At 44.5% G+C, this 10,178-nt stretch overlaps 2 protein-coding genes across 5 annotated transcripts in view; one reads left to right on the top strand and one right to left on the bottom strand.

Moving 5' to 3' along the window:
• PTPN2 (protein tyrosine phosphatase non-receptor type 2) overlaps window positions 1–4,149 on the top strand; it is an 86,322-nt gene extending 82,173 nt beyond the window's left edge. For all 4 annotated transcript variants that reach the window (XM_059880975.1, XM_059880974.1, XM_005224263.5 and 1 more), the window contains one exon: window positions 1,258–4,149. The gene's annotated coding sequence lies outside the window, so the exon portion shown is untranslated. The remainder of the gene's footprint in view (window positions 1–1,257) is intronic.
• PSMG2 (proteasome assembly chaperone 2) lies at window positions 43–9,988 on the bottom strand. The gene is made up of 7 exons (NM_001046365.2): window positions 9,915–9,988; window positions 7,250–7,421; window positions 5,407–5,465; window positions 4,028–4,146; window positions 2,565–2,738; window positions 1,088–1,208; window positions 43–299 (listed from the first exon to the last, which is right to left on the bottom strand). The coding sequence occupies exons 1-7, from the start codon at window positions 9,969–9,971 to the stop codon at window positions 207–209; spliced, it is 795 nt and encodes a 264-aa protein (NP_001039830.1). The 5' UTR covers window positions 9,972–9,988; the 3' UTR covers window positions 43–206.
• Between the last annotated feature and the right edge of the window lie 190 nt (window positions 9,989–10,178).

Below are 10,178 nucleotides of genomic sequence, written 5' to 3'. Positions count from 1 at the left end.
TGAGTTAAAAAAAACACATAAAAGAACACATTTTAGACAAAATTACTTAGAAAACAATTTATTGCACAAACTTTACATTTGTTGTAGATGATGGAAAACATGGTAAAAACAAATAAAGATTTCCTAATACATTCTTTTTATACAGTTGTTTACCAGTTGTGTTGGTAGTAAGCATCTTGGGAAGTAAGGTATAAAACTGAAACAGATCAGAAGAGCGCAGGGGGAAGACCACTGCCAAAGAGTAACCTCCAGGAACTCGGCATTTTCCAGGGCAGGGAAGATGCTGTGGGGTCCTCACACTGCAAGTGAAGAACAGAGTATCTGAGTCCTTCAGCTTTACTGTTCCCTCTCCCTTTAACACACACTACAGAACTCTCTTGTTTGTTCCTTTTGGTTTTGACACTTCTAGCTTTTATTGTAAGGAAAAAACAAAGTAGTAATAAATTTCTGTCTTTATAACAGCTGAAGATAAATTCCCTCAAATTCCAAATCATAAAGATATACCAGAATGACTGTGAATGGAGTCCACGGAGCAAAATCAAATTCAAAAGAAATAGGGGTTAAGAAAAAAAATAAGTGTTGTATGATTTGCATCAGTTTGTTCAGTGAAAAGGCATGAATTAAAAAGACAGTCACCTGCTATATAAAGCAGGCTTCGTTTACTTCTGTTATGCCAAAAGGCTAACTGATTTCCCTGGTGTAATGCTCTTATTTTGTAATAGGGAATGTATTTTAATTATAATGCATGTCCAATAGCTACGGTATTGCTCCCATAACTGTACGTTTTACTTAAAAAAGAAAAAACAATCCTGGATTCCAAAGAGGACTTGTTTATCCTTATAAACAAGTTGCTATAATTAATGCAACACTAACAATGAACACAGTGAAGTACTTAAGATCTTCCTTTTTTTAAAAAATCAGTCTTAATGGTTAGCTGCTTTCTTTTCAAAAGTTCAATGTAAGTTTTATATAAAGATGTCTATATTTAACATAACTTTCACTTACTTGGTCTACTTATATAGTATGTAAAAATGCAAGTTTATGAATACCTAACGAACAATCAGGCTTAAGCTTTAGTAAAACTTACATGTGGTTTGATTATCTGAAGCCATTCATTAAGATATTCAACCAGACCCAGAGCATCTGGGATGTTGTCTCCTTCTGAAACGAACTTCAGCAGAATCGCGATTGGGATTTCTTTAGAACAGCTGCAACAAACGAAAAGAACAATCAGGTATTCTTTTTGCCTCCCAACAGCAGTTCCACTGTGCCTGTGTTCCTATAGAGATGATCAGCCAGATCGTATGCGAGGAGATGCCACACGTTCTACATGTAGAGACGGAACTGGGAGCCATGTAACACTCACCCTGGGCACATGCACCTTCCTGCCTCACAGCAAGATTTATGTGAGAAAACCAAAAGAACATCAGTTTTGTGAGAAATATCTTTAAACAGCATAAACTCTACAGCTGCAATATCCTGCAGCTGCAAGTATTTACTTCAACTATATTTTAAAGACGATGGGAAGAAAGCAGACCAAAAAACTAGTCATGGTAGTTACTTTTGGTTGACATAGCTGAGTATTTTAAATATTGTTTGTTTGGACGGTTCTATATTTTCCAAATGTTCCATGAGGAGTGTGTTTCTCTCAGCACTTTCTCTAGTGCCGCTAACTTTGTGAGCAAAGTCACAAAGCCGCCCAGGGACTGCTCTCTGGCCTCGTGGTTTCACCCTGCGCTTGTGTGCTCAGGGCTGAGAGGCTCAGGCAGCCCACCGGTCCTCTTCCGCGGCTGCCGCCCCTCTGGTTCAGTGCTGCCTCCTCTCCAGCCGTGTCAGCGCCTGAACTCGGTTCAGCCCCCTGAACTGTGAGCAAACACATTCCTGTTATTTCAGCTCCGCAGTCTATGACCTGACAGCAGTGTAGGCACAGATGACGGGGCCTGAACAGAGCAAGAGAACAGTTCAAAGCTGGTGGTCTGCAGAGCAGGTGGGAGTGACTAGCTGGCTGGGGCTTCGCAGCTGTGGTGTGAGAGGAGGTGAAATAATATACTGTGGGTGTAAGCCAGAGAGGAAAGACCGGAGACAGACTAGGCAAAAGAAATGTTGGAGGAAATGATGGTTCTTCAGGTATAAGAAAGGAGTTATTACTTAATGAGTGCAGGTCTATTTAGAATCAAAATCCTGAAGGTGGATGGTGCTGATGGGTATACAACACTGTGAATGTACCTAATGCCACTTAATTGTACGCTTAAAAATGGTTTATTTAATGTTATGTACATCTCACCACCACCACCACCACCACCACATAAAGAACTGACTATAGGCAGAGAATAAGTGTTAGGACCCCTAACGTGCTACACACAATGAAGCATTAAATATGGCTTCTCAGGAACCAATTCTATAACCACATTTCAGTCTTTCCCTTGAAAGTAACACAGCACCTATTTAATAAGGGCATTTTCAGAGTTCCAGCAAGCAATCCAAACACTCCCAGGTATCCTGATTTCATTTTGATTTCATCCTGAAATCATGTGGGGAGCAAAGACACAGGCAGACACACTCACCCTTCGTCATAGAGCAGCTTTGTGATCCCTCCTCCAGGGACACGGACACAAAACTCAGAATCGTCTATTTCAGGAATGCATGGGGTTTTTTCCATTTCTTCCCAGTTGAGGCTCTGTATTTTATTCTGAACACTTTTTTGCATGGAAGGTGTAAGAAGGTACCTGAAGGGGGTACTGGAAAGAAACAATCATATCATTAACTGCTGCTGCTAAGTCACTTCAGTTGTGTCCGACTCTGTGCGACCCCATGGGCTGCAGCCTACCAGGTTCCTCCATCCATGGGATTTTCCAGGCAAGAATACTGGAGTGGGTTGCCATTGCCTTCTCACTAACTAAACACTCACAAATAAGAACATTAAGACAAGAGTTCTTTCAGCAAAAATTACCTTGTTTTCCATATATTTTGTTGCAGAAGGCAAAATGCAAGTTCTGACAGTTTATGGAAGAGTAATGTAAAGTGATTGCTCTGACTTGCTAGTCACATACTTAGGAGACTGTGCTGGGGACAGGTAAACAACCGAAGGCAAGGCCAGCATGAAGACCCCACGGCCACACCCCGACAAGGCCTCTTACAAGGGCCTCAGAAATGTGGTCTACTGTGACAGTCTCAGAAATTAACTCGTTTTGAGAGGTTACTCTTCGCTGATATTTCTTCTTCATGATTTTACAGGTGTACAAATGACAATGCAATAAATATTATGGATTTCTAACTCTTGAATACGTTATCTTTTATTTAAGAATTCAATCTGACATGCCTGGAAATTGTACTTAAAGGCAGCTGGAGTTCTGCAGATACAAATGGTTGAATACATGGAAATAAATAGAAACACTGATCCAGTCTTTGAATCAACTGATAAACTTCAGGTACTCTTTCTCCTTTCTCTCCATCAGCTGAGCCCTGAGGTGCTGTGGGCTCATGACACACACAGCAGAGCACAGTCCCAGAGATACACACAGCAGAGCGCAGCCCCTGAAGCACCCCATTGCTACCCTAGACCCCAGTGCTGCGGCCCTGGGAACACCAAGGGCCCCCAACGCTACTCCCCCTGCTGCTGCTGCTAAGTCGCTTCAGTCGTGTCCGATTCTGTGCGACCCCATAGATGGTAGCCCACCAGGCTCCGCTGTCCCCGGGACCCTCCAGGCAAGAACACTGGAGTGGGTTGCCATTTCCTTCTCCAATGCATGAAAATGAAAAGTGAAAGTAAAGTCGCTCAGTCGTGTCTGACTCTTCGTGACCCCATGGACTGCAGCCTTCCAGGCTCCTCCGTCCATGGGGTTTTCTAGGCAAGAGTACTGGAGTGGGGTGCCATCGCCTCCCCACAATCTTTACCTCCTTCTTTCTAAATTCCAGGGAGAAAAGGAAAGGATGGCATTAAACTTTTGTTTTAACCTTTTAGTAAAGAAATCATCCTAATAACTGTACACATCTTAACAAAAATACTTGTCCAGAGACACAGACCTACCTGCGCAGCTGGAGGTCATTACGGTGATACGAGTGGCTGCTAGAAAGAACCACCACTTTGGCGCAGCCGCTGCATTTCACCCAGGAAAGCAGTTTTTCACAGAATGACTTTGATTTATACTTTGTATACCATGGAAAGAGTACAATGAAAATACAAAGTTAGATCTCAGATTGTAATAAGAGTAGCCTACATAGTATTTCATCAGTCTTTGTGATGATACTATTAACAGTTTATGTATGCTAAACTTATAGTTAGTTTCAGATCCACTTATTGTCTTTGCACTGAAGGTGAAACATGAGGAACAATGACTATAATTTTCTGCCCCAAATCTGATCAGGGGCAGAATTTGGGGCAGAAAATTCTGCCCCAGAAAATTCTGGGTTAGGTAAGCCAGAAGGCAGAATGCCTGTCTGGGTCCCTCAGCACAGTCCGTGTTGTGAATCACAGGAGGAAGTCAGCTCCATGCTGAACACCAGCTAAAAAGGTGTGACAGCCGAGGCAATACTTGAACTTTGCCTGGATGTAGAACTGATGGGTGTGTGGGGAGCAGCTGGGGAAATCTGAGTATTCTCTAATGCTCATCCCCCAGGTGTGTGGTGTGCTGTAGTTGTGAAGGAGACTCTCCTTCCTGTAAGACGTGTGTTATGTGATGCTGGCACCCAGCTGCTTTGGACTGTTTGGCAGAAGGAAACTGTGTGCACGGGCACAGAGGGTCAGCCAGGTGTGGCAAGAGGTGAACAGGCGACTGACCTGGGATGTGGACCTTTCACTCTACTTTTAATGGATGAAACAAAATCTAAATAGCTCCAGGTGTCTAGTGGCTGCCAGGTCAGTGTGGACACATTCCTGCTAGACAGTGGTGAGGGCTATGAACTTGCTTGGAGACAGGAAGCTACAAGAGGATCTGACTGAGGTTTCCAGGACCTGGGGTGGAACAGCCTGTGGGGCGGGTGGTGCAGAAGCAGAATCAGGGGCATGAGAGAGGACACGGGCTGGACCAGAGTGGTGACAGCAGAAGGGGAGAGAAGCGGGATTCAAAAGTGTTATTTTCAGATACACGTAATTTTTATGCAGGTGCCACGGGTTTGAAATGTAATGCAAATAGAATAAACCTGTAATATTCATATGCTTAAATTTTTTCACCCATGGTACCTGAATCAGGAATATACAGGGCCCAAGCTATATGTCCCAATTCCTTTCAATATATTCAGGAAATAATAGTGACAACTCTGAAATTTTATGAGTATTTCTCTATAAACTCAGACTGCTTAACTGTATAAATATAAAGAAAGAAAATGATTTTTGAATCTTAATAATGACTCGGTATTTTCTCATTATACTGTACTTTAATAAACTTAAGACAAAAGCAATATACTAACCTTAATAAAAATGGATCTTAACTGAAGAGCCACTAGTTTCTTTGAAGGCAATGCATACACTGCAAGTATAAGAGAATGAAACCACATGATAGTTAAAATTAAGGAGTCATACATGAGAAATTAATAACAAAACTGAACTAGGAAAAATTCTGTATTTAAATATTTTAAAAATATATTTATTTGGCTGCATCCAGTCTTAGTTGCAACACACAGGCCTAACTGCCCCGCTGCTTGTGGGATCTTAAGCTCCCCAAACAGGGATTGAAATCTGTGTTCCCTGAATTGGAAGGTGGATTCTTTACCACTGGACCATCAGGGAAGTCCCTAAAGATTTTTGCCAATTAAAACACAGAACATATGTACTACATCATTTAGCTAAAACACTTTAAAAGTACCTCAGAATTCACCCATGGGCTTTATTCTATGGAATAGATTCATTGCTGAAATTTGACTATAAGAAAATTATCAAAAATTATTTCTCTTCTTTGATTGTAAACCTAGAGGACTCCCCTGGAAATTTCTATCCTTATAACAAATGACCTCATTTTCAAGACCCATTTTCAAGGTTTGGTTTCTGATATTGTTCCCTCTTTTCTCTAGAGAACAGTCACACTCATTGGGGTTAGAAGGAAGAGTAAAATGCAGGCAAATTTAGCTGTGTGATAAAACACAGAAGCTACATTTATTTTCTTCAGGAGATTCAGAAAGACCTGAAATAAAACATAAGACCTCTGTGAGTCAATACGTGTGAATTTATCCTGTGAGGAGGATCCACAGCATTCACCAGAGTCTACAAGGGGCCCACTTTACTGATGCTTTAGGAGGCCCTGCCCAAGTTTACCTCCAAGAATGAGAAGCCCTGACATGACCCAAGGACAAAATACACAGTCTCCAAGAACATGTGATTAAGCCTCTGTGCCAGGGCTAAGCTTTCAGTCACTGTAAACATCACAGACAACCCGAGACTCGGGCACTGTGTGTCGTGGGTCACGTCTCTCCCATTCTACACGTCTGTAGGGATCATCTCACTGGACTGGTGTATGTGGGATGACTGGGACCGTGTAGCAACCATTAGCAAGGGTGCTGACCACCAGGCGTGTTTGGGACAAAGTGGGCTGGAGCTGGAAGCTCAGGAACCAGGGAGGTGGGCAGGCTGAGTTGACGTCCATGACGCCTCACTTCTGCAGCAGCAGCACTCCTGCTCTCCACCAGAGTGTTTTGTTGGTAAGATCCTGTTTCCCAGCGCCTTGCTCGTGTGATATAACATCACCTTTCACGTATTCTGGTCAAAAATATTTAGCTTCTAAATAATCAAGGCTTTAATACTAAGTCCAGTTTCAGAAAATACAGAGGCCAGAGGAACACAGTGGTCAGTCTGTACGCTGTGAGCCCTGACTAACCCCAACTGACAGCACAGCAGGGAACTGTGGAGATGGGTGGTGTGGGAAGGGCCTAGGCCTCCTGCAGTCAAGTGACTCGCCTCTCTGAGCCGGGTCAGTGTGCATTACGATGAACGCTACCACTGTGTGACAGATGACTTCAGCCTGCGTGGGGCGCTGCACATTAAACACAAAGGCCTGAGCCCAGTGTGAGCAATACTTACACGTGCCAGGAGGACAGAAAGTAAAACTGAGGATAAGAGGGGGAAACCCCGTGTTAAAAATCATTCTATCCAAGGGTACAAATACAAGCACATCTCTCGAGGGGGCTGTAATCCAGGGTGTGTGCAGGAGAGGAGGGGACCGCTATGGATTCTAAAGAGCCACTCCAGGTGCCAAAGACACCCAGGGAGGGTCTGGCTGTGACTTGACACAACTCTGCCTTGTGGAAGGATATAACACACCTTCAGCATTTATACTGAGCTCCGCTGAATTCTCTTCTGCAGTTGCATATGGATTGTTTCCAACCATTGGCACAAGACAGTCAGTATAGAAGTAACCGATCTTATGCATATTCAGTGTGGAAATAATCAGATCTATTGCAAGCTGGCCAACATTTCCAACAGATACTGCTGGCTGAAAAAGTAAAAAAAAAAAAAAAAAGTTCATTAAGTTATCCAAATCAGCAGCACTTTAAGAAGTTTAGACAGAAGAGGGCAGTCACAGCAGAGGTACTGGATACCAATGCCCAGGTGCATCACACCTGGGTGCTGAGCTTTTCATTAGCTCCACCTGGAGACTACTGACTGCATACTTACTGAATACCTGCTATGTGTCAACCCCTGTTCTGGGCACTGAGGATGCAGTGAACAAATGGATCAGAGTTCCTGCCCTTGTGGAGTTTCCATCTAGTAAGGGGGTGGTTTGCTGTGGCAAACAAAATAGTAAAATACATAGCGGAAGTACTATAGAAAACATTTAAGTCAGTAAGGGTGTGTGTGTTTGTGGGTGACTGCAAGTTCAAAAGGGGTGGTCAAGGAAACAGTCACTTCAGGTGACCAGTAACTATAGCCCTGAAAGAGGTAAGGGAGACAGTCACACCAAGACTTGGGATATGATGAGGTCAGGCAGTGGGCAAGCAGGTGCGGAGGCTGTGAGGTGTGAACAACAGAGTTCCTGGGTCTTCTTTCCATTTGCTTCGTTAGTGCCTAAAGATTGGAGGGAGCTTCTTTTCATGCGGGGCACACACACACACACACACTCGCTCGCTCTCTCTCTCCCTCTCACACACACACTCTCTCTTTCATGACTTCAAATAGCCAACTACCATATCTCTACCTACACCCCACTCACCTGAACTCCACAGCCTAATGGCTATCTCCACACTGTTACATCAAAACCAGCAGGTACCAAACAAAGCATCTGCCCAACCCGCTCCCTACTTTGCACTTCAGAAAACAGCAACAATTACTCACCCAGTTACCTAAACCAGGGACCTGCTTCCCTTCCCCTCAGCAGCCACAGCAGGAGAGGACTAATTGTCCTTCATCCTGTCTCCCAAGTTTCTCTTCACTATACCTGCTCCTCTGCACTCTTCCAGCAACTGCTCGTTTTTGGCCTCTATGGATCCCTCAGAGCAGCCTCCCACTTTGTGCCCTCACGTACCAATCCCCTGGTTACCCTCCTTTAATTCCTTTTCCCTTTTTTGAAGATTCTGCTACTTTGGTTAGACCCTCAATCTCGGGTATCGTTCGTTTCTTCCTCACTACTGGATTCTTCCCATCAGCCTATTCGCACCCTCTAAAATCTTTCCTTCTAAAAAAAACTCCCTTTTCACACGCTGTCACTTCTCAGTGTCCCTGCAGAGCCCAAATTCCTTACAGTCCGTCCACTAAGACACAAGCAGGAACTTTATCTGTGAATTCAGGAACAAAAGCACAAACATACACATCTCCACGTCTTCTCCCATTTCTTCAATCCAATATGGCTTCCCTCTTCACCGTCAAGGGTACTGCTAGTAACCTGTGGACATTATTTTCTCTATGATGTTTTCTTTCTGCCAGGTATCTCCTGCAAAAATACTTTTTCCCTTTTGTGATTAACGAATATTTTTCAGGGAGACACTTTGATATGAAGTCAAATTTTCTTCCTCAGTACACTATCAAAGCTGCTTATATCATTCACTGATACTTCTTTTTTGCTTTGAGCCACGCCACAAGTAGGACCTTAGTTCCTCGACAAGGGATCAAACCCATGTCCCTTGTAGTGGAAGCACAGAGTACTAGTTACTGGACCAGGAGGGAAGTCCCCACTGATATTTCTTGCTTTCATTATGATGAAAATTGTCGAAAAGTGACTTTTCTATTACCATCGTCCTTTTAAAAATTGATGCACAACATTGTGATTCGACATCTGTACACATTGCAATATGATTACCTCAACAGGTCTACTTAACATTCATCACCACTCAGTCAAAAAATTATTTTTTCTTGTGATAAGAACTTTTTAAGATCTACACTGTTACTTTCAAACATACAACACAGTGTTAACTATAGTTACTACGTTGCAAATTACATTCCAGGACTTATTTTTGACTAAAAGTTTGTACTTTTGACCCCTTTCACCTATTTCATCCAATCTGTTCTATGTTGTTTTTTTTAATTCCACATACGAAGCTTTTCTTAACAGGTCTTTGTGTCCCTCCCCTTCCCAATAAATCCCAGGGTCTTTCTGTACCCCTTTCAACGTTCTAACTTTTTTTACGTGTGTTCCCAACTAGACTGCGAACTCCTTGAGACATAGAACCTGGTCTTACCATTACACCCTGACACAACACAACGCTCACTGAGGCAATGAATGAACCGCGATAGAACCGCGTGCTGTCGGCAAGTCTTTACCAGCCCGTCTGCAGTTTCATGACTAATGACAATCACTCCCCAGCTTAAGCGCGGTACACAGCTCGCTGAGAAAAGGTTTTCCAGGAAGAAAGGTACAGCGAGTGGCCCGCACGGCACCAACGGAGGGCAAGGTCACGTCCCCGCACATTCCGCTCTCAGCCACCAGGACCCGGCCCCGCAGACTGCGCGCGTCCGGGGGCCGCTCTGACGCCGGCCCCCTGCCCCGACTCACCATTAGGAGGGTGCACCCCGCGAGGTCGGGGACCGAGTCCCCGGAGGGGACGAACATGGTTTCGCTGGCGGCACGAAGAGCCGGCGGCCGGAAGTGCGGGTGGAGGGCTCCTGGGGTCCTTCGAGGCCCGGGTTGCGGTCCTTAGGTGCCCGTCCCACTGCCTGCCGGGGCGGCGCGCGGGAGGGGCTGCGGGCGGGGGTGGCGGCCGGGGCGGCGCGTGGGAACGGGCTGGCGGGCACGGCGCGGAGTCTGCGGGCGGGGCCG

Source organism: Bos taurus, chromosome 24, assembly GCF_002263795.3.
Source record: "Bos taurus isolate L1 Dominette 01449 registration number 42190680 breed Hereford chromosome 24, ARS-UCD2.0, whole genome shotgun sequence".
NCBI lineage: Eukaryota > Metazoa > Chordata > Mammalia > Artiodactyla > Bovidae > Bos > Bos taurus.
This window is presented reverse-complemented; position numbering and strand designations above follow the sequence as displayed.

What these genes read in the sequence shown, in the direction of transcription:
- PSMG2 (NM_001046365.2), bottom strand. Translation starts at nt 9,971, where the DNA reads ATGTTCGTCCCCTCCGGGGACTCGGTCCCCGACCTCGCGGGGTGCACC. An exon ending in TAAGATCCATTTTTATTAAG is followed by an intron (nt 4,147 to 5,406) that starts GTTAGTATATTG and finishes TGGTATACAAAG; the next exon opens with TATAAATCAAAGTCATTCTG. An exon ending in TTCAGATAATCAAACCACAT is followed by an intron (nt 300 to 1,087) that starts GTAAGTTTTACT and finishes CTTCACTTGCAG; the next exon opens with TGTGAGGACCCCACAGCATC.